The sequence below is a fragment of the Heliangelus exortis genome, chromosome 18 (genome assembly GCF_036169615.1).
Source record: "Heliangelus exortis chromosome 18, bHelExo1.hap1, whole genome shotgun sequence".
Taxonomy (NCBI): Eukaryota; Metazoa; Chordata; class Aves; order Apodiformes; family Trochilidae; genus Heliangelus; species Heliangelus exortis.
The window spans coordinates 13741527-13764941 of NC_092439.1; the positions used below are offsets into that span (position 1 = coordinate 13741527).

At 37.8% G+C, this 23415-nt stretch overlaps 1 protein-coding gene and 1 long non-coding RNA gene across 5 annotated transcripts in view; one reads left to right on the forward strand and one right to left on the reverse strand.

The window, feature by feature from the left end:
- LOC139804367 (mucin-2-like) overlaps positions 1–23192 on the reverse strand; it is a 39461-nt gene extending 16269 nt beyond the window's left edge. For all 4 annotated transcript variants that reach the window (XM_071761564.1, XM_071761562.1, XM_071761565.1 and 1 more), the window contains exons 1-29: positions 23060–23192; positions 19662–19718; positions 18724–18783; positions 18036–18297; positions 17471–17585; positions 16797–16887; positions 16109–16218; positions 15671–15887; positions 14243–14368; positions 13633–13750; positions 12668–12806; positions 11619–11729; positions 11000–11069; positions 10103–10240; positions 9854–10018; positions 9266–9360; positions 8744–8870; positions 7710–7965; positions 6869–6921; positions 6391–6491; positions 5384–5535; positions 4849–4987; positions 4648–4761; positions 3940–4119; positions 2474–2713; positions 1613–1769; positions 1214–1342; positions 761–887; positions 35–78 (exon numbers count right to left, since the gene is read on the reverse strand). In XM_071761564.1, the coding sequence (XP_071617665.1) occupies positions 35–78; positions 761–887; positions 1214–1342; positions 1613–1769; positions 2474–2713; positions 3940–4119; positions 4648–4761; positions 4849–4987; positions 5384–5535; positions 6391–6491; positions 6869–6921; positions 7710–7965; positions 8744–8870; positions 9266–9360; positions 9854–10018; positions 10103–10240; positions 11000–11069; positions 11619–11729; positions 12668–12806; positions 13633–13750; positions 14243–14368; positions 15671–15887; positions 16109–16218; positions 16797–16887; positions 17471–17585; positions 18036–18297; positions 18724–18783; positions 19662–19718; positions 23060–23132 (3766 nt within the window). In that variant the 5' untranslated portion in view covers positions 23133–23192. The remainder of the gene's footprint in view (positions 1–34; positions 79–760; positions 888–1213; positions 1343–1612; positions 1770–2473; positions 2714–3939; positions 4120–4647; positions 4762–4848; positions 4988–5383; positions 5536–6390; positions 6492–6868; positions 6922–7709; positions 7966–8743; positions 8871–9265; positions 9361–9853; positions 10019–10102; positions 10241–10999; positions 11070–11618; positions 11730–12667; positions 12807–13632; positions 13751–14242; positions 14369–15670; positions 15888–16108; positions 16219–16796; positions 16888–17470; positions 17586–18035; positions 18298–18723; positions 18784–19661; positions 19719–23059) is intronic.
- On the forward strand, positions 1142–12152 carry LOC139804392 (uncharacterized). Its single transcript, XR_011729365.1, has 3 exons — positions 1142–1193; positions 9005–9107; positions 9787–12152. It is a non-coding gene; the product is annotated as an uncharacterized lncRNA (long non-coding RNA).
- Positions 23193–23415: the final 223 nt, after the last annotated feature.

Here is a 23415-nt window from a genome sequence, read left to right on the forward strand (position 1 = left end):
ATTTCATTTTCTTAATAATTCTTAGCTGTCCTACCTTTGTCATCAAACTTGCACTTTAAACCTTCTGATGTGCATTCACTGAAAGAAAAACATTTAAAAATCACATTTTTGTATGATGTAGTAATTTGATTAGTCAGTTTTCTGCCAGATACTAGCATTAAAAGACAAGTCAGTAAATTTGTCTTTTATCCTTGGATGTCCTGTTCATGTTGGCTTTGTTTCTGCCACTGTTTTCCAAAATCCTTCTTTATATTAAAAACCCAAACATATAAATAGAAGTAAAGGTACATATTATGCAAAGCTACAAGTAGCAGACTTCCTCAAGACTTTTTGTCATTCTTCTGTACAGCTTCCCTTGCATTTACAGTGTTTTATTAAGGGAAAGACTCTATGAACACGTGAAGCAGTAGAAGAATGTACTAAAATCCTTGGAAGCAGACCCCTATTTAGCATCTATACTCCTAGAAAGAATATTTTTCTTACCATAGGAATGGGAAAGAGAGAAAGCTTGTTTATAAAGGACTTTCTATCCTTGTTGCATCTTGTTATGAGGATTTACAACATGATCAGGAGCAAGCTCAACAGAACATACAGACACATGAGAACCAATAATGTAGGAAGAAAGCTGGCATTTGATAATAAATCATTAGTTTTACATGAGCAGCATAAACTAGTCTGGCCATGTAAGAGAAATATGCAATTTCCTGTTGTTTTGATTGTTTTTCCTTGTACATGAGCTGGCTGGTATGGTAAGTCTTACCATAACTGACATTCATCCCTTCTGTATATCTTTCCCTCTTCAGTATCATAACAGTCACAGAGACTGACACACTTCATCTGGTCCTCATGAAAATATGGTTTGTCTGGTGGGCAGTTAGGGTAGCAGCCTGCAGGAAGGGCAAGGTGAGAATGAGATACAGTCAGCAAAAGTTTTATTTGGCCAGAATTTATTTGCAGGTCTTGTTTTCAAGAGTTGTAAGTTTTAAAACGTAATTTTTCCTAATAATTCTAGGAAGTAATGCAAGGTACTAGGATCAGCAGAGCCCAGCCACAAGGACTTAATCCTTGAGATGCTTTTAACTCTGGTTCCCCAACTCTGTCTCTAGTCATGTGGGTGAAATGATATTGAAGAAAATTGACCATACATTCCTGTAAAGACCATTAAAAATACAACAAAATGTACCCACTTAAAGGTACTTGAAACTCTTTTTACCTTCTAAACCTGGCAAGTCATTGAGGCATTTTCCACTTGGGTTCCTACAGGTCTTCATACAGGATGCTCCACAGGGCTTGTAGTGCCATTCACATTCCCCTTGGTGATTGTAGTAATCACAGAACAGTGCTGAGGAGAAACAGAACTTTAGACATGTTCAGAATTAAACAGAACAAAAAAAGAGCTTTTTTAAACTCGTGTCTGTTCATCACATCCCTGCAATGCTGCTTGAACAGTCTTGAAAACTGCAAAATAACAGGTGACCATCAAACCAGCTTGGTGTGAAAAGGCTCCTCAGGGAGTTAATGCCTGTGTCTGAGATGCTCATTCAGGGGCAGCAGCAAGGGGCTGTACATTTTGCTGTGCTCTCAGAAGAAGTGTTAATGACATAAAACTCACGACAGATTGATGGGGTTCTCCAGGCTATGCAGACACCAACTTCATTACATGCTTGAGCATAGGCAGCTACTGCTGTGCAAAAGCAGTCACAGTCTCCTCCAGTGTCACAGGCACAGGCATCTGTCACACATGCTTGGTAATATTGTGCTGGTTCAACCTGTTATTAAAAAGAAACATAATACATATAACCATATAATACATATACATATGTATACATGATACATATACATAATACATATAATATCTTGCTTTCTAAATTCACTCTCAGCTTTACTACATCAGTAATTTTGTTTCTATACACTGTTAAAGAGCAGAAGTGATTCCAGGTGACACATCCAAATAACTTACTGATAGATTTTTAGACCTGTGTCCTAGTGGAAGATTAGGCTCGTGTTCTCAAGCAGTGTTAGGTAACTGCACTTGAAAATGAAGGTGTCTGCCAGTGGAAAGAACTGAGGTAACAGGAAGAGCACAGAGTCACCCTGCCCTATTAGATGTGTACTTAGTGCCAGATAAAGGCTATGCTGACCCTTCATTATTGTTTCATCAAACTTTTGTTCTCTACATGGCATATGAGAGTTTTCACTCAAGTCACCCCACAATAATATACATGGTAATTATCAAACTATTATTCTTTTGTAATAGCTCAGTATTCCCTATGAACTAAATATGGTTTTAGTTCTTATAACTAGGCACTATAAATCTCTCCCAGTCAGTTTCATTTAGAATGAAGTTTTCCTTACACAATTCAAAGTGAAACTTGCTGATGGATTAGGCATGCATGATAAAATGTAGGAAGAGAACAGCTTCAGGAATACACAGGTCTAATTTTCACTCAATAAGCATCTGCCCTTGTAATACCTGAGAGTGACAGGCAGCAAAGACATTGCTGTTGATGATGCTGCACTGCCTCTCTGACCAGGATTTTCGATATGGGTTGGTAGAACATGGTTCCTGTATGCTGTAAGCATCAGGACATGTAGAGGATACTTTCCAGCTGTTTCCAAACTCTAGGACATTCTCTACCACAGACTGACTCCTTGTAGTGAAGTCGTTGATGCCATTGCCATCGTAATTTCCACAGAGGCCACAGACCTGGCCCTGCAAAAGGAAGTAAATAAAATAATAATGGATGTGAGAAAACTTGAAACTGAATCAGAGACTGAAAGAATACTTGAAATTCAGCTCTTAAAATGCTGCCTTTACATTCTAACACTGCTGAACATTGTCATCCTTTGTTTCCTCAGCAACATAACACAACTCTAGGGCTAGAAGGGTACTGCTGTTGACTTTTCTTTTTTTAAATCTCAACAGTAAAACCATCTTTATTATTGTAGCCTTCTGTCTTTGAGGTATGTCCTTAACAAGGAAACAAGGACTCACATTCATCTAAGCTTTTCATTTAAGCCTTATTTTTATACAACAGAGGTACATATAAAAAACAAGGCTGTCATAAATACTTCTAGCCCAGACACACTGCTTAGTATTGTGACTGATGACAGGTAAGAAATAAGTGACATTTTCCTTCCACATTCAGAAATATTCCTCATTCTAAATGTATGGATTTGTAAAGCTTTTAGGCTATAATAGATGCTAATCTTCCTATATAAATCTAAGGTGCATACTTTCTATATTACTACTATTTTCATCAAATGCCAGTGGGTGAGGCAGCAAAAGAACCTATGATACTGAAATAAACCTGTATAGCTGGTTCTAAATTGCATTTAATTTATATACCTCATTGAAATGCCACTAAAGTATACAATAAGACAACAAAATCCTCATTTACTACGGTTTAGTACTCATATAGCATGTTCTAGGAGAGGCTGTATGGCAACATGAATACATTTTCTTTATCACCTATGTAGATGTAGATATATGCTTGGAAAATACCCAGTTGCATTTTACAAGAGGCTTTCACTTGTTCTTGAAGTGTGATAATTTAATTTGTATGTCAGTGAGAACCAGAAACAAGGGATTACTGACAAGATTAAGACTACTCAGTTGATTTCTACACACGTAGCTATGCAATTTTAATAAGGTCTGATAGCCCTAATGAACGTTTCACTGGGTAATTTTAACAAAATCAAGTCTAAAACAGCAGTTTGCCAGCTCAAGTTCTGTCAGGCCACAAAGGCACCAAATGCTGCCTCCAGAGCTCAGGATGATAATGTGGCTCCCTGAGGCACAAGACTGAAAACCAGTATGAGATGTCCTGCAGGAATGCTACAGACATCTCCTGTTTGGGATCTCGGCAGAGTCTCAACAAAATTCACACCCCAACCAAATCTGGACTGTGAATTGTCACTTAACTGTTAGTTCTGTACCTTAAAATCAGGGCTGAGCTTGATGAAGATGCTGGTTTTCTTGTCCCACATGAGGATCAGGCCACTTGTGGTCTCAATTACCAGGTACATACCCATATAACGGACTGTGTATGGCACCTCATGATTTTCTCCTCTCTTTACCACACTGAAATGTTCCTCACCAAGTATCAGTTCATAGCCCTGAGACAGGAAGAAAAGGTGATCAGAAATTAACTCAGTAGCTGCAGCTGTGCTCTAAAAAAAATTGTTCTGCTTTTGAGAGTACTACAAATAGTTTATACGGTGAGAAAAAAAAAAATCCAAATGTGGTAAGCAAAAGCTATGTAGTTCAAATCTCAGGTTCCTGGAACAGTATTTTAATTGGGTTAGGAGAAAAAAAAACAAAAGTGTTTTGGTAGTCATGGAGGAACTGCATTGCACAGAATAAACTAATCTTCTGACATGACAGACTAAATTTCTGCTCAAGACAATTTTCCTGTAGATCTGCAGTTTGTCCAGGAGAAGTATAATATAGAGTGGGAAGTGAAAATACACAAAGCTGGTAATCTCTACCAAATATTTCACCTGAATTGGTTTTAATCTTAATTTACAAGTTAATTGGCTTTTAAAATTTTTTTTCCATCTTCCATGAAGCAGTGGGTATCTAGGCTTCTCCCAAGCTCTGGACATATACAGACTAAAACTGGTCTATATGCAAAACCCTCTTACCTCTAAGAAAACTTTAATAGATTTTGAGCAAGTTGTCCCCGTGTTGCCACAGGGAATATTTTCAGTGATAACCCTGAAGGTCCCATTGGCTGTGCTGCTCTTCCCACAGTGGTCCTGGGTAGAGAATAACATTAAAAAATATATTATTTTTGTAGACATGTTCAAGGTTACATCTCATTTATTATTGCTAATAATCAGTACCTGAACTAGAGTGTATTCACAGTTCCCATTGAAGCTGAACCTTTTGTCATCAAAGGTATTATAATGACCATCTCCATAAACAGCACAAGTCCCCAGACATGGATCATTGGTGCATTCCCACTTCCTATTTTTGCATACACTAGGAATGAGAATAAAACATTTTAATAGCATTACAACTGACTTTTTTTTGTTTGTTTAGACCTAATCCAACAACTCAGGATTTGTTTGGCAACTCATGCCTGGTAAATTTCATATTGATTCTGGAGTTAAAATAAGTCTTGTACATTTTTCATATAAGGAATCACTGTTTTGCCACTATGAATGCATTAAATGCAAAATGGGGTAGTACTTAATGAACACTGTAGTCCCAAAGGTTTCTTCCCATTCTGTGCTTTGGCCACCTGCCTACATCAAAAGAAAACATGCTCATAGTGTTTAATCCAAAGCTAAAAGATCCATCAGTTGATCTGTTCCTCAATGCTGTCCAATTTAAGATCTTTAGAAAGGCAAGTGATGGAAAAAAGGAAATATTTACCAGGTGTTACAGTCAACACTGAGCTTTTCCCCAGGCTGATACATGGCTTCATTGTGAATACAGGGACATTCCTGCTCAGGAATACAGCCACCATTCCCATCCAACACAAGCCCAGCTGGGCACACACAGCCAGATACACACTGTGTGCTGTACTGGAAAAGTGAAGAGGAAGATATAATTTCAGAATATAATAATCACAGTAGAAAAAGGAAGATCAAATTCTCAGAAAATGTCTTTATATTGTCTTATTGCATCCCAGCTCTAATGGAAAAAGGCTGTGAAGTACCTAGAGGACAAATGAACAAGAAGTAAGTTATTAACCATTGTTTTAATTTAAAATATTAAAGTTGAATGTCTTCTGTATACCAATGCTGATCTCTCTGCTGGAGTCTATGAAATGTGAAATACATTGAATCTTAAGTTTTGCTCTGTGTTAGCTGAAGAAGCCTTGCATTTTTTAGAGGGTGACTTGAGATTGAATGGAGCTTTAAAAAGAAAATAATTCCCACTATAAAAGTTGTGTTGAGCTACATCTGTACCTATATACAATCTGGATGTCTCATATGGTATTTATTTGCAAAATGTCATGTAGGTACCAGGCACCTGGGTGGAGTAACACAATGAGATGTGTAAGAAGCTCACAGTGGCATCATGGTGTGGGAAACAATGGTTTCTCCTAGCCAGTAACTTACTCTTAAAGAAGTACAGTGTATGGTAGAGCCCTGGTTGGTCTGGGGTTTTTTTAGCCCTAAATTTCACTAATTTAACTAATTAGTGTTACCTGCAGTCACTGAAGAGAGGTAAACACTAGCCTCAATAATTAAATTGGATATTACTTTATTATATTCTGGTCTAAGGGTTAATGTTTCATAACACAGTTTCAGGCTTTTGCTACAAGAACAAAGCATCTGTGTTGTAGATTTGGAGCAGATCAGATCAATTACTTCAGCACCAAGAGCACAGACAAAACCCAGAAGGAGCATTTCATCCAGCCATGTCATACTTACACACTGCATATCCAGGGTCTGGCAACTTTTTTGGCATTCTGCTCCAGTGGTTCCTGCAGTGGTGTTTCTACAGTTGAAGTAGACCATGGGAGATTCACAGACTACAGGAAGGAAAGAAGTAAGAGCAGAAAGAAACAGCACAGGGTTTATCCCACAGCTGAAGCCATTAAAACCAACTAGAAATTCTGGGGAAATTGAATATTTGAGCTGGTAGAGACTGTTATCACTATTCAATCTGCACAAAAGTTCACTTTAGAGCACTTAGTTCCCAAAAACTGGACAGTATTTCAGAAAAAAAAATATTTATGAGAAAGGTTCTATCATTAACCAAGATTCACTCCTGCCTTTTATGATAACTGAAAGAGAAATACTTCTATTATTTGAAAAATCCACTAGGAAGAATCAATTCTATCAACTACTTTTGTCCAAAACCTGGCACAGAGGAGAAGATACGTGGAAGATTAATTTTTTTTTTTACCTGGATTTGTATTGGGTGATCCAATGCAATTCAGTCTTCCCTGAATGCAAGTGCTGTAAGAGAGGGAAATTATGTTTTTTTTCTTTTCAAGCCGTGTATTAAGACTGAGAACTACTTCTCTCTTGTGAATCAGAATTTTTGAAGGAATTCCAGAATGTTTTGCAGTTTAAGGAAAAAGAATCCCTCAATACCACTACCAGTGCTGCTTTCATATGATAACCATTATTGCTTAAATGGAAAAACATAGGCCAAAATGAGTGTATGTCTCTGCTTGTTACTTGCTTTGTCATAAGATCTCTCCTTGCTGGTGTTATTCTAATTTTATGCTTGAAAAATCATGGAATTAAATAGAAAATGCTTTGTCAGTCTGGAAATATCACAGAATCATGTAGGCTGGAAAGGATCCTTAAGATGACCAAGCCCAGCTGTAAAATTAACACTGCCAGATCCACCACTTGTCCCAGAGCACCACATCTACATCTTCAAAATACCTCTGGAGATGGTGACTCAACCACTTCCCTGGCCAGCCTGTGCCAGTGCCTGACAACCCTTTCAGTAAAGAATTTTTTCCTAAAATGTAATCTAAAGCTCCCCTGACACAATTTGAGGCAGTTGGTGTAGAGGGTTGTTTACTGTTTTCCTAAGTCTTTCATTCTCCTCCCCATCCTGTCTTCCATCTCAGGGAAATATGTAACATTCTTAAAAGCTGAAAATAAAGCTGAAAAAATGAGAGAGGGTTGTTTTGAATTTCAGGCAAGGAAGGGTGAATCCAGTTTAAGTCTAGCAGATTTCATTGGGAAAGGAGGGACACTGTTGCTTGAGTGCTTTGCAGAAGACTCACCATACCAGCCCATTTTCATGGACAGCTTCTCCCAGTGAAATGGGAGATCCCCTGTAGTAGCAGGGACACTCAGTGGCAGGCACACATTTGCCACTCTGATCCAGGTAAGTTCCATTTACACAGGTGCAGCCATCCACTGGGACAAACTTTATGTTGCATGTGACATCAGGCTCACTCAGAGCCCGACAGGTGGGTTGGCAGGAGGAGATGGTATAGCTGTAGCTTAGGGTTTCTGGGCATGAGGTGGTGTATTTTGCTGGAGAGAGGAAAAGAGAATAGGTTTGTTAATTCCAGATGGTGATTTCTGGTGGGGAAAAAAAAGCCATAGGCAGTAGAAATAATATGCAAATAATATTGTACACCTCAGCCTATATTGCATCTTTCATGTATATGTATTTCTGAATAACTCCAGAGTTGGACCTGAAAAGCTACTGTACATCTGGAGTAAATGATATATGCAAAGAAGTAAATATTTTTTCAAATAGAATTTGGGACAGAAACCTTCATTTGGGGCTGCCAATCCTTGCCAAGGCTTCTAAGCCTTTTGAAGCATGAGACAAGATGTCTCCCTGAATGTCTCCTGGCATGCTGGAAACAGACCTCCTGGATTAGTGGAACCCTAATTAGTAAAATTTGTCTTCAGAGACCTTTCATTTGCAAGCATTCTGATTAGTTTTGCTAGTATTGTTATTCTTACATGTCACATGCTCTCTACAGTAACTTGTGTTACATAAAGTTGTAGTGGAATCACAAGTTGCAGTGGAATCACAAGCTGCTCATCAGTAGGTTGGAGGCACTTCCATGGCAGCAATCTCTTTCCTAATCAAACTATATTTCTCTTTTATTCCTATTCACTCTGCCAGTAATGGATTGACTGGAAGGGAACAGCAGAGAATTACTTCCAAGGATTCACTTAACAATATCCCTTGTTCAACACTTGCTATATTTGTCTAGAAATTGGTATAAAATTATCTCTGATCAACAGTTTTTGCTGATGTGTGTTCTTAGGGAAGGGTACAGTGAGGGGTACTCACAGCAGACATCATCCCTCCAGCCAGGCAGCAGGATTCCTTTGGCAGCACAAGCTCTCACATAGGAAGACAGGGCTGCACACAGACAGTCCTCACTATTTTCACAGTTACATGTGTCAAACATGCAGTTCTATGAAAGCAGAGAAAAATCAAGTCTCAGCACTGGTTATATTGTTGGTGTTTAAAAAAAGGTGATCTTTCTAGCCTTATGCATTAATCCTTTTTCAGATATAGACAACACTAACATGCTTTGTCACTTCCCAGTCTTTGTCTAAGTTTCCCCACAGAGGAGAATGAAGGTAACAGAGCTGCCTTTCACTTGCAAGCAACTCAGGATCTTGAAGCCAAGACTGACAACTGAAGTAAGGTAATGTTATAAACAGAAACACGTGGTGAAAGAAGGAAGTACTGCAGTACAGAAATGCAAATGCAGACACTGAGTAAAGAGGAGACAGAGCTGGAACTGTCTTCTTCTGTTAGCTAATTGTAATGATCCTGTTTCTGTTGTTTCTAAAGGGAAAGTACCGTGTGGTAAACAGAGGGATTCACTGCATTGTGACAATCAGCAAAAGGTCCTGTGCTGTCAGTTAGGAGTCCACACCAGTGCTGAGCATATTTTTCTGTGAAGAGAACAAAAAAAAATACACATGAACGTTAACCTTCCTATTTCATTAGTCACAAAACCATTCTGCCCTGGTCTGTGAATTCAGTTCTGAAATTACATCAAATGTCTCCTTCTGCCTTTTTGCACTCAGCCTGTGGGCAAAGGTTCCTAAAACCATAGAAAGAGAACTAATAAATTCTCTTGCTGAAGAGAATTAATAAAAGATTTCTAAAGATACTTCTGCAGTCCACTCCTCTGACACCAAGTTGTCAGCTTAGACATCCCTCAACAACCACATGGTTCCCTTCAGTCAGTGTTATGTTTCTGTGACTCTTTGTTACTTATCCCTAGTGCTTTCATTTTGAATATTTGTTTCTGATTGCAGACCCATGTTTTTATCACATATAGAAGTTTTTATTCTCTTCTCATTGCTTTCCAACAGATGTGTTTTCTGTACAGATGAGCAAAAAACAAAACAAAACCAAGAAAAAATTCTAAGCAGCACCCACCATTTTCAATGCTGAGAGCACAAGGGTTCTCAAAACTCTGCTGGATATTAGGGCACGAAGCCTGAGTTTTCCACGTATTTGCAAATGCTGTTGCTGTTCCTTCAGTGATTCCACTTATAGCCTTGAAGTCATCAGTCTGGATATTATTGAAATTTCCACAGAGCCCTGTTGAAAAACAGTGAAAAGTTTACATTGCTCATACTGGACAAAAGACATGAAGGAAAGAGCCCTTATCCAGCATTCACTTACCACAGGTCTGGTTTTTGAAAACAGGATCCAGGCGCACAAACACCTGCATGATGGGTATGGTCTGGATTTCAAGGTGGACACCAAAGTTTGTCTGAATGATGGCAAAGAATGAGGAAGGTCTGAACACGGTGACGTTGGCTACAGATGAAAAACAGAATGGTCACTTTCTGACTGAGGTCAAATGCTGGAAATGGTGCATCCCTATTCTTTCAGGATTTCTCTTGCAATTTTTGCAAACTCTGAGGTGAAATCAAATCTTTATGGAAAGGAATAAAAAATACACATCAAAATTTGTGGTATAGAATGTGCTTGTAGCTACCAAGATGTTAACTTTATTTGCTGTCTCAGCATTAAGCAGTTGGAGATTATTCCTTCCAAGGAAACAAGAAAGGAAAACTATGGCACTGAGTATTAAGAAGAATACTTCTATATTTATTTCTAAGCTTGCTTGGATACAGAGGTAAAATAAGCAGATCTGGAGGACAGAGATAATGCATAGAATCATTAGTTATTAAACAGAGGGCAAAAATCCAATTTTTTTTCCAGGAAGCGTGGGCACAAGGCTGGTAAGTTAAAAAACAAAAAACAAACAAAAAAAAGAGGTAGAAGAGGTAAACAGTTGCTTTCTGTGTTCAATTATTTTGACTATGTGAAGGAAGTAAACCTTACAGCAATCAAAACAGGAGAGTGGAAATGCTGGGTTTTTTCTGTTTGAATTCTTGCCTCTGCTGGTTCTCTCTCCCATTTCTTTATGAAACCAAACTTCCTACTTCAAAAGTATTTGTCTGACTTAGGAAATACCCTGAAGAGAAGTTCTGGGTGTGTGGATTCTGAATACCCCTCAATTCTTTTATCTTTCATAGTTTAAGAAAATGGATTGCTGTAAAAAAAAAATACCTGCTGAGATGGGCAGCTGGGTGTAGATGGAGTTCACAAACACAGCACCATCCCTTTTGACCTCAATCAGCTGATAAGGAAGAGGAAAAAGAGGAAATTGTGTAAGGATAACTCTAAACCAAAAAGTAATAATGGTAATGACTCCAGTGATATTAATCAAAAAGATACTAAAATTAGAAGGAAAGTTTGTAGTGATTTCATCTACTCCCTGTTCCCACTTCCCACTTTTCTAGTTTTCCCCTCCATAAGAGAATTATTTTCAAGGAGGCATTCTCAGCTCCTGAGGGAGTTACATCATCTTGGATGCTCTGAGCACCTCTTTGTGATGAATTACATCTTTTACTGTTTTACTTACAATCCAACCTAAAAACTCATGTTTTTTTCCACCTAATTGGTAGAGAATAGCTTTTTTTCAGCCTTGTGAGTACAACGTTCTCCTTAATGAACTTCCACAAAGCCTCATTTATGGATGATCTAATTTTCCAAACAAAAAAAAATTAATTTAAAATAACATACACCTATCACGTATGTTGAACATCTGAGATAAAATTAAATTCCCTGACTGATTATGCACCCATATCCTTAACATCAAATCCCCATACTTATTCTGCATTCTTACAGTTTCTCCTTTGTTGATGTTGAGGGTCACTGTGTTTAAGCATGTCTCAGTGTCTGTTAGGCCACATTTGCGTAGCTCTGCCAGGATGGTGAATGTTTCATCTTTGCAGTGCTAAAAAAAAAACACCAAAACAAGAAATCACAGTTACTTAATGAGAGGCAAAATACAGAAACTTTCCCTGTAAAATTTACTCTCGACTCTGAAAAATATTGCTGTTTCTGGAGAAGATCCAGGCTCTCCCAAATCCCAGAGCTTCTTGGGCTAAACTTTCAGTTTTGTCTTGTAATAATAAGAACAATGAGAGGATTAGAATCTAGTTTGGGATTTTATTGAGGATATCCATTTTTGGAGGGTTTATTCACACCTGCTTCTACTGTGTGATTCAATTCTATTGTTTCTCTCATCTTTCTGTAGCTGGTATCACTGCTAGACAAAAATTTCAGACAAAACATTTTTCAGGAGAAGAGTAATAGAACACTTTTGGGTTTTTTTACATTATTACATTGGTGTAATAATTTCTTTTATTGTAATTAACTTTTAATTTTTCTATTTATTGAGACTTCTAAAAAAATCTATTTTTAAATATTCAAAACATAAATGAAATGCATATGTTGTCTTAAGCTTTTTTTGGTATTTCAACTTCCCAGAAATGAAATAAAAATATTAGTCTTGTAAATTCAAGTTATTATTTTTTCAGAACTGTAAGAGTAATTTCTCAGACTCATGACCATACAATACAAATAACATGGCAAAAATTATGCAGTTCAGTAAGGAACTGGATTAATCACAGAGAGGAATGTAGAGTTGGCAAATTCTAAAAATTGCTCCTCTTCAGCAATTACTGCACTGAACTGGAAATTCCTCAGTAAACACCACCTACTGTTGCATGATAACCTCATGGCTACCTGATGGCTGTTATTTGAAAGCCAGTATATTGAACACCTGGAAAATAAGAGGCAATTTCACATCTGGATGTCAAAGAAGTGTTTTAAAAGTGTTAACTGAGATCACCTTCCAGGCTTTGTGACCTAGAGATAGAGGGTTCCCACCTTAGAAAGGACATAAGTGCAGTCTCCATGGTGGTCATAATGTTTTTTATCAAATGTGGAAATGTGTGACCCTCCCTCTACTGAACATGTTCCTGGGCATGACATGTCCTGGCAGCTCCACTGCCCCCCGTGACAGGTGCTAGAAGAGAGAGAATAAAGTTAGCTGAAAGCAGTACCAGTGCTCCAGAGTGAAAGGAATTACAGTAAGCTTAGGTTCAGCTATTTTGCTATTGTTTTTTCTTTAAGATGTAGCTTGCCACAAAACAAATATAGGTTACAGCTTCCCAAAACATTGTCAATATGTGATACAGTGCATTAAAAGGAATGACTCTTATGCATTCACTTTGCTTATTTAATTGTTTTCCATCTTTGGAGAGGTGAGGCCTCCAGCTGCAGGTATTGGATGAGTTTGCTTGGGCTTTGATGCCACCATGAAGTAGGATTACAAATTAAAATCTCTTCTGGTTTAGTTATATGAATGTATCAGAAACTAAAAGAAATGTGACCCCAGATCTACTCCTGGTGCAGAGCATGGATGTTTCCTTACGTGATGTGGTAGTGCACAGGTTTCAGGATTATTAATAATTGCAAAATCAAGGTTGTATTGTGTCATCCCTTGTTTTCTCCAAGGAAAATAAATATTTGCAAATATATAAATTAATTCCCCTTACAGAAGTCCAAATGTTGAAAGAAAAAAAAAATAAGCTAACAAAGAGGAAGGATTATAATTGACTGGAAATCTAAATATTGTAAATCCTTGCTTTGATCACCTTGAGTTAGAGTGCAATGCCAGTTAAAGCTGTTGCTAAACAAAACAAAGGATGTTCTGTAGGGATATTTTGCAACTGTAGTGGCCAGGTAAACACATATATCAATTACCAATGATGCAATTTCATACAATAAACCATTAAGGTAATTAAATATATGAGAGGAAGTTGTAAGTTAGAAAAGTTAACAAAGATTACCAGGATTGGCACTGCTCTGAAAAAGATGCTCCTGTAGCATAGGTGTAGCCATTGTAAACACAGGAGCACTGCTCTTGGGGAATGCAGCCAGAATTGTTTATGTCATCAAATACAGTCCCTAGATTTTAAAAAAAAGACAAAACTTTGATCAATTGCAAAGGCATTTCCTATAGACCATTTTTATTTGTCACAAATCCTAAATATCCTCTTGGAGACAGGTCTGCAGCTGTCCTGAATGTCCTCAATCCTGAGGACAGCAGGACTGCAACAATTTGCTCAGTGATGGATTCAACCTGTTCTTCTTAAATTCCACCTGCTTTGCAGGAGGGCCTGATTGCAGCACAGGTAACTTGTTGAGAGACTGGTCTTGATCTGTTTGCTGTTCTGCCTTCCTGCTTTCTGAATATTGCATGTGTATTGGCACTTAATTCTTTTCTTAATTCAACCTCAGCTGGCACTTAGCTTTTCTCAGCTGAGATATGACACATGCTTGCTGCTTGCAGCTGTGAAAAATACAGGAGGCTTAAATCCCCTGGAACCTGCTCAAATCCTCCAGGTAAGCCATTGTTGTTTGAAATCAGAGATCTGAGGACATGGAAACTGAACTTGCCTGGGGGGCAGAAACAACCATCCATGCAGTGTTCTTCACAAAACTGAGATCTCTCAGGATTGGTGCAGGTGTCAGCACAGGGTGAGCTGCACTCCTGGTATTCCATGTTGTAGGGACACTTCTTGGCTGAAAATTTAAAGGAGAAAAGATTTTTTTCAGTTGAAAGTATTTCTAGTTCACTGTATATGAAAATATTTATATTCATTTAAGTCTTCCAGCTAGGTATAAAGCAGCACAAAACTGCAGATCAACCATCAGGCTCTCAGAATTTGAAAATTTAGTCATATTCTACAGTTGATACGTGCTTGGCATTACTGTCTGGTGTTGAGCAGGCTTGATGACTGGATTTCTGGGGACAACATGTTAATGACTCCATAAAGTCTGTGCTTCTACTGAAGGCACTATCCTCATGAACACCTGTATTGCTAGTGAAATCAAAGACTTAGATTCCTAAAGCTTTAGAGTACTTTCAGTTTTCCAGATACCACTGGAAGGACAAATAGCACCTGACAGGCTTTTGCTTTGGAGCAAATGCCAGTGACAGTAACAGCAGCTACACCCCATATGAGGAGAGGCTGAGGGAGCTGGGGGTGTTGAGGCTGGAGAAGAGGAGGCTCAGGGGAGACCTCATCACTCTCTACAACTCCCTGAAAGGAGGTTGGAGCCAGGGGGGGGTTGGGCTCTGCTCCCAGGCAACTCTCAGCAAGACAAGAGGGCACAAGAGGTCTCAAGTTGTGCCAGGGGAGGTTTAGGTTGGACATGAGAAAGAATTTCTTTCTGGAGAGGGTGCTCAGCCATTGGAATGGGCTGCCCAGGGAAGGGGTGGATTCTCCATCCCTGGAGATATTTCAAAAGAGCCTGGATGTGGCACTCAGTGCCATGGGCTGGGAACCACGGGGGGAGTGGAGCAAGGGTTGGACTTGGTGATCTCTGAGGTCCCTTCCAACCCAGCCCATTCTAGGATTCTATAAGACACTATGTGTTTGATTCAGTGCAAATCTCTATGAAGATTCCAGTCATTCCCACTACCAAGTGAGAGGAGATAAATAAGTGCTTAACCAGCCAAACAGGATCCAATCAATTAATAACTGAGAATCAAAAATGCTGTAGCCACCATGAGAAACAAGAATACAAGCAAGCAAGCTCAGCTCATTCTTTCTCCTTCTCTTTTATTTGCTCCCTTTACTGTCCCAGTTAATTAAATACCACTTTGACTCTCAATTGCAGTATCCATTGAAGTGTTTGATCAGGGTCTAACCCAGATTGCACTGAAACCCTTAGCTCTTCCACTACAGTCTTCATCCTGGAATTTCTGCCTTCTGGAGAACACAACCTTGAATGGTTTGCAGTTTCTCATGGATCTCCAGCATCATTTGAGAGCTTGTTAGTTACTGAGCATAGAGTGAAGCTGTCTGCAGGGATACTCACGGCACAGTATTGAGGTTCTCCAGTTCAGGGGTTCCCCACCAGCATGAGAACACTGCCTGGAGTATTCAGCAAAGGTGTCACAGATGCAGGAGGCATTTTCAGACTTCTCAGAGAGGCACAAGTCACTCTGGCAAGCCACAATGTACTCTCTAACATCAACTAGCTCATTACATTCTGCAAATGCAGAGCTGGTCAATGTTTTCTGGCATATGTCATCCTAAGAAAGAAAAAAAAAAAAAATAAAAAATGAACTTCCAGAAAATAGAAAGAAGAACTTTTTTTTGGTTTTGTTACTTCCTGTAAGCAGTTTTTTTATAAAATATTTTATCCCTCCTTAAGTTGCTGTCATCCGATGACTTTTCCTGTTAACTCACCTGAAGCTGTAAAAAGCTACATATAAATTTGGAAAAAACAAACCAAAACTTAAAAGATCCTTACAAAATCAGAAGTGCAGTTGTCTGTCAGGGTAGAAGTGGAGTCTTCACAGTGTTCTGTTGGACCATCCATTTTCTGCATATTCCCAAATTGCAAGGCTGTCATCTTAATATCTGTTCAAAATAAATTTAATAATGAAAGTTTTTAGATTGTATCGAGCCCATACAGGGAAGAGAGAAAAGAATCTAAATAGGGGTTTGGACAAAGGGGACTGCTGTTAGACAAGGTGTAAGAAAAAGCTCCAGCTGTGGATAGAATGATGAAGATAAGAACCTACCAAGATTATGCTATTCAGCAGTCAAATGTGGATATTCCAAATTTAAGACAGAATGGAAAACATACACATACTGATTAGACAATAAAATTTCCTTGAATATATTTCTATGTTTATTTATCTTTTTAATGAAAATCTGTCTCCTTTTTGTAGTTAATGATTAGGTAAATAAAACTTTGGCATACAAGAAATATGCAATGAGTTGTTAGCACCAGTACTATATTTATACTGAAAAGTATTAAGTCAAATTATCTGACCTTTGTACTACATATTTTTCAACAGAGATTGAATCTTCTGTATAAATCATTTAACATGGCAGGAAAGAGGAATGATGGTAGTGTTAGGACACAAAGAATACAAAAATAAAAGCATATTGGAAACTCCAGAAACCAATTTTCATTATTTAAAAAAACTCACTGTTTGAATAGAACTCATTGTAAGTTGGAAGGCCATTGAAGTCTCCACAAAGTCCACAGGTCTGATTGGCATATTTTTCATTCAGTTCCAACTGAAATAATGGACAATAAGTTGGTAAAAGTTAGTACAAGCTTTCTAAAATATATTCAAGACAACTGAAAGCACCTCTACCTACTGCCTCTGTTTTTCATCAGATCTGTGTAATTTTATTTAGCAATCTAATTCAATCCTAGGGAATAGAATGAAGAGTTGGCTTTTATTTGGCATACAAAACTGTCCAAGCTGTTCATGCTATTTATCCAAACTTAAGTTTTCACTGTAAAATCTACATTGGTTTCAGCCTTTCACTCCATTTCTCAAAAAGCAAATCCTAAAGTGAAATTTTTCTATAAAATTGTATTTGAAGGGATAAGTATACCCTATAGCAATGGCAATGTGTAAATGATATAATGAAAGTGATTTCTCATCCTGTTTTAAGCAATCATCTGCTCTTCACTAGACATGAATCCATGTAATTTTTCATTAGGATTACCTGGATGCAATCCTATCTTTATTAAGAAAAAAAAAAAATTCTTAACAGTAAGAGATGAGAAAGCAATAGTAATTCTCTGAGCAGGTAGGGACTGGTAATCAAAGATCAGCTCTGGTCTCTAGAGTCCAGGAACAGTTCTTACCAGGATGCTATCATCTTCATTCCACAATAGCAGAATACCCATTTTGCTTGAAACTTTCACATAAATGCTGCTTTTCTCTATTGTAATTCCAGATTGGCTGTATGGCAGCTGGACCCTAGGAAAAGACAGAAAGAAGGTATTTTTTTATGGTAGGTATTTTTTGATCCTATTCTAGGTATTTTATGCTAGGTATTTTTTTATCCAGATGTTTGATAAAGAGAGGGGGAAAATGGCTTATGTTATCCAGCATCTGTAGGGATTCTAAAGTAATGCAATTGTGTGAAAGGAAAAGCAAAAAAAAAAAAAAAAAAAATCTGGATCTGGATTTGGATCCAACCTGTCAAGATTTTTCACCTAAATTTTATTTTTGTGTTAATCATTAAGGAAAGGATTGATTTGCTTTGAAAGGAATCAATAAAAACTTATTCATTATTTAAGCTGGTAAAATTGTCAGATTTACAGAAGAACACATAATCCCACACCCCCAGATACACCAAAGTATTTGGTAAATTAGAAAAAACAAATAATTCTGTGGTTACCAAAGAAATGTCATGGATAAACTTACCTGTTGCCATTGATGATGACAGCATCCTTTGCTAGCTCAACAGCCACCCCTTCCAGTTTCATGACAATCTGGCTGACTGTTGGAGCATTTCCCACCTGAGCACGTCTCATCTGGATGTTGAAATCCTCATAGGGAGCATTGCAATGGGATGCAAAAACATAATTGCAGAGCCCAGGGAAGAAGAAAATGTCTCCATCAAAGGTCTTGAAGTGGAAATTGCCCCAGGTGCTGCACACACGGCCATTGTGAGCAGGGTTGGAAGCTGTGAATTAAAACTAGCTGTAAAAACATGACTTAAATTCCCAGCTTTACCATGGGCAACATCAGCTTGTCCAAGGCTTGTTTATTTTTGTCACTGAGTAGTTTTTTAGCCTGTCTACCTCCATCTGTTATTTTCTGTCCATCTAGCCCTTACAGAACTCATTCATTCCTCACTCATAGCTGTTGCTCATGCATCCCTATAAATTCTTAAAGTTATGTTCAGCTAGAGCTTTATTACTTCTCCACATTTTCCCTGAGGTAACAGTTAAATTTCATGCATCTTAATCACCCTCTGTATCCTCTTAATAATCCATAGATTCTTTTACCAGTGCCCTTCCCTATTCATATTAGATTCTTCTGTCTGCATCCCCTAAAATGGGAAACTTCATAAAAATTCATAAAAAGCAATTTCATTTGCTTTACTTACGTGTTATTAATGGATTTGTCAGCATTGGCTGGATGATGTTAACCTTAGGTGAGACTGTGGCTAGAAAAAAGAAAGCAAGAAAACCAAAACTAGCACAACAATACCAAATTTGCACCTAAAATTCACCTTAAAAAGACTAGAAAGTTAATGTGATAGATCCAATGAAGCAATATTAAAACTCTGTTGTTTTACAGAAGCCATGAATCATGTTAAAAGTGCACACTTAAAACCCCAGATCAGGATAGTTAACTCATAAGAAATGGCTTCCAAGTGTAATTTTCTAAATTTTCCACCTTCTAATTTTTACCCTTTATAAAATTCTGCATTGTGTTGGGAGAGGCAGGAATTCACAGTTCTGCATATTAGAGTGCTTCAGACATACTGAACAATACATGGTTTCCTTCTTATTACACTCTTTTCTTTCTAAGGAAGGAATAAAAACTACAGTTATCCCCTTTTCTCTCCATTTAATAGTTTTTTGTTAAGGGGTTGAAAACTCTTAGACACCCTTGGACCCCAAACTTGTTGTACAGGATGATCACAAATCATTACATGATAAAAAACCAATGGAGTTGGGTTGGTACCTTGATTTCCTGACATCAGCCACTGACTTTACACATTGCCAAAGTGGTCTCATTTCCTACTTTTCAAGGAGTCAAACATATGTATTCCACTTTGATTTTATATGTATAAAATATATATTCATGCACATATACATAGCACCTCTACAAACACAACTGTTTTCTTAGCTACTTATTATTATACAAATAAAAGCACACTGTGTGTTTATTAAGTGGTATCTAATGAAGGTATTATTTTTACTTCCTAGAGGGAGGCTTATTAAAACACAATCTTAATTTGACATTACTGGCAGTATGCTAAGGAATTTTTTTAGGCATTTTTATTCTTTATTAGAGATGTAATATAAACAAACATACTGGTTTGTTTCAGCAGAACAGACTCAGTGTATATGCTTCCTGCTTCAGTCTGGGCTCCTGTGAAGGAATTGGAAAAAGCTTATTAACTACTGTGTCCTGCAGCTGAACTTTCAAAGCAAAGCATTAATACAGGATCAAGGGACCCAGACACATCTTTGTAAGAAAAAGTGGAGTCTTTTATCACAGCAGAAAAAAATTAGATAGGCTTCAAAAAAAGTGCAACGTAATTAATTATAGAAAGATACTTTTCTAATATAAAGACTCAAGAGTTTGAAATCCAAATAACATTTCATGTATATCTATTTTATTTTTGTCCCCTTAAAACTGTCAACTGGATGCAAGAAGGTACCTCTGAGTGATAATATGATGGCCTGAGTAGTAACCTAGAAGTAGCCAAAAGTTTCCTGTTCTACCCCTCTTGTCACTCTGAGGTGGTGCAGACTCATGACTTCTCTGCAAAATACCTTGAGCATCACTCTGTAAGTCTATTTGATCAGAAGTTCTTGCAACCCCACTGAAAACTGTGACACGGTGTCACAAACAGTGGGACAGTGGCACAAGAGGAAAAAATAGGCCAAGATCATGTGTCCACATGATTAAGGCACTCAGCTATATCAAACCACCCTGTTCTTCTGTTCTTCTTCAAGGACTAGTTTTGTACCTCCAGTGAAATGGTTACTGGATCAACTATATGAACAATCTTCCATATGAGGTCTCCTCTCTATCATGACCCCACACATTTTTAATTTCAATCCATGCAATCCCAGCAATACCATACCAAAGGAGGTACTGGCAAAGACTTCTGAGACATGACAGATATTGAGCTGAACATTTTTATACCTAGAAAATAACTGACTTTGAGCTCTTATGTTGGTGTTCTAGGCTCTTGTCTTTTATAAGGAAGATAAACTTCAGGGCCAGGTTGGATGGAGCCTTGAGCAGCCTGGTCTAGTGGGAAGTCCCTGACCATGCAGGTGAGTTGGAACTAGGTGATCTTTAAGGTCCCTTCCCACCAAAACCCTTCTCTGATTCTATGAAGAAAAGCATTGCAGGAATTTCCTGTAAAAGAAAAATTGTTGTAATTTTATTTTGTGAAGGACTGAATCCTACCAGAATGTGGTAACTGTGTAACTATAACCTGTCAAATCTAAATCCTCAGAAGATTTAGGTGCTGAAATTACTAATATCTGAATACTGATCAGGATTATGTGAATGAGCACTCCAGGTGTTTAGATGATTTCTTGGTTTAAGAACAATTGCCTATGTAATTCAGTCCTAAGCCCCCTTTTCCTCTTACAGTAGGTGGGAAGAGTTCACTAAGTCAGAACTGAATCCATAACTGGATCCCACCTCACTGAGCAGGGAGCCACAATGGTGAAAGAGGGGAAACTGCTGAAGTCAGGGATGTGCCATAACCCCCAGTCTGCTTTGTTTCTTATATTTCTTACATTCCTTGCTGAGCATTTCCTCAACTTAAAACCCCAGTCCAGACATTTTCTTTTAAAAAATATTATTCTAATGTAATTTCTGGAGATGCTCACTGTGTAAACAGAGGGAGTATTTGATCCTAGAGGTGCAGGATGCCTGTCTGAAGGGATTGAAGCCCCCGCTACCAAAGAGGTCCCAAGGAGACTGCTGGCTTTAGAGGAGAAGGTTCTGGTCAGCCTCACCACATCTAGAAGTTGCTGCAGTGTCTGCAGTTTCTTTCAGACATAAGCTTTTAATTCTTTTCTCTTTTAAATTTTTGTGTGATCACCAGTGATGTACAAAGAATTAACTTAGAACAGAGCTTAACCATGTTCCATTTCCTGTGAATCTTTCAGTACCAGAGGTACTGCCATAAGGTAAATGTATTTATATCACTATTATTGATCCTGATCAGGTGCCTCTGTAAGTCTTAATAATAGGCCACAATTTTCTCTCTCCCTGTCAGCAGGCATAAAATCATAGAATATTTGTTTATTCTAGCATGAGAACCTTTGTAACAGAGCAAAATAGTATGCACATGTATTTTGCACTGCTTATTTTTCTCAAGGAAACAGCAGGGGCTTTTATTTACATAGCAAATACATAATTTTCAATGAAATGCTAGCTGAGTTGTTTTATTTAGCAATTGCACAATGCCACCTTGCTGACAATTATAAAAATGTGTCTTCCACTTGTAAGAATAGTCAAGATAATTTACAATTTGATAACTTGGGAACTGACCTGATTATTATGAATATTTCTGAATAAGTCTATAGCTGCCAATCCACATATACAATTATGATTGCAGTTAATTTATAAAAGTTAATATGAGACCCAAAAAATAATGTCAGACACAGAAAATTTTTGGAGATGGAAATGGTCCAGTATTCTTTAGTTACTTGGGACATCTGAAAATATTTTGAAGAGTGTGATTTGAATAAAGAGGGGTTTCCTGGACACTGTCTAATAGCTACTTGGTTTTCAAAGCAATTTATCAGCTTGGCATTGCACAGCACCAACAACTTTCCTGTTCAATGAGCAGGTGAAGAAGCTTTTGACTGACATTGCATAACTCTAAGTGTAGGATTATGCTCTAATTGACTGCTGAATTTTGTGCTCAGGTCAGCTTGCCAGCATCTTAGTGTTCATTTCACAAACTATGAAGTAGACTAAAACCATATTTACACTTGTCAGTGTTTTGAATATTACATACAGGAAAAATTGACATAGGCTATCTGAAGGCTAAAAAATGTTAGCTGATAGGGCAGTGAAGGGGAGTGGTTTATTAAGTTTGTACTCATGCAAATCATTTCAGTTTCAGTGGTCCCACTTGACTTAACAGGGCTACTAAAGGCTCTGCATAGGGTTATCAGTGTTATCAGAGCACAACCAGTTACTGAATATTCCCTTCTTGCAAAAGAACTTGCCAAAAATCATGGGGAATCTGGCACTGGCTCCTGGTAGGTGACAAAATGCTGGAAAAGATTGACCAGAAGTCTGATCTAGTGTCTGGAAAATGCAGTGTTTAAAATCTCATAAACCAGGTAACATTCACAATTGGACCTCATACAAAATTCAACAGGAACAAAATGCCTTTGTAAGGCACAAGTGATACTGAAAACCTGACATTTTAAGACATGAATAATGGTTCTTCTTTATTTCATTTCAAGGCTGCCTTCCAATTGCAGCTTTGAGGCAACACTAAATTAAATCAGTTAATTGTCAGACATTGAATATTTAATGACAATTAGAAAATGAAAAGAGATCTTGTTTAAATGCAACTGTTAGGTGAAAATAAAATTAGTTTAGTGAAAATAAAGTTAGTTTAGCTTAGTGAAAATAAAATTAGTTAGGTATTTAAAATTAGTTAAAATACCTCACTAGATCTGAACAGAGTATTTTTTTTCCCAATAAAAAAGACAACTTCTTACCTATCTGATGGATACAGCATAGTGCAAACAGGAAAGCCCATTCCAGTGCCCATATCCCCCTGCCAAACCCCATCTTGAGGGGTGTCTGGCACAAGGATGCCGGAGTCTAAAGGTGGTCAGGAGGACGAGTTCACCTGTGCTCTGTCAGTCTTATATAGTGGCTGGCTTTGGCTTCAGTCCCAGATTGATTCAGAGAGTCTAGAAAGGTGGGGTTTGGGGGATTTTAGCAAATGGACAGGTAAACAGAGGATGCTCTTCCGTCTTCAGAAAGTCCAATGGTATTTGCATTTTAGGAGGAGTATAAACCTACACATACGTATATTTTGTTAAGGTTCAGTATAATAAAGAAAAATAAC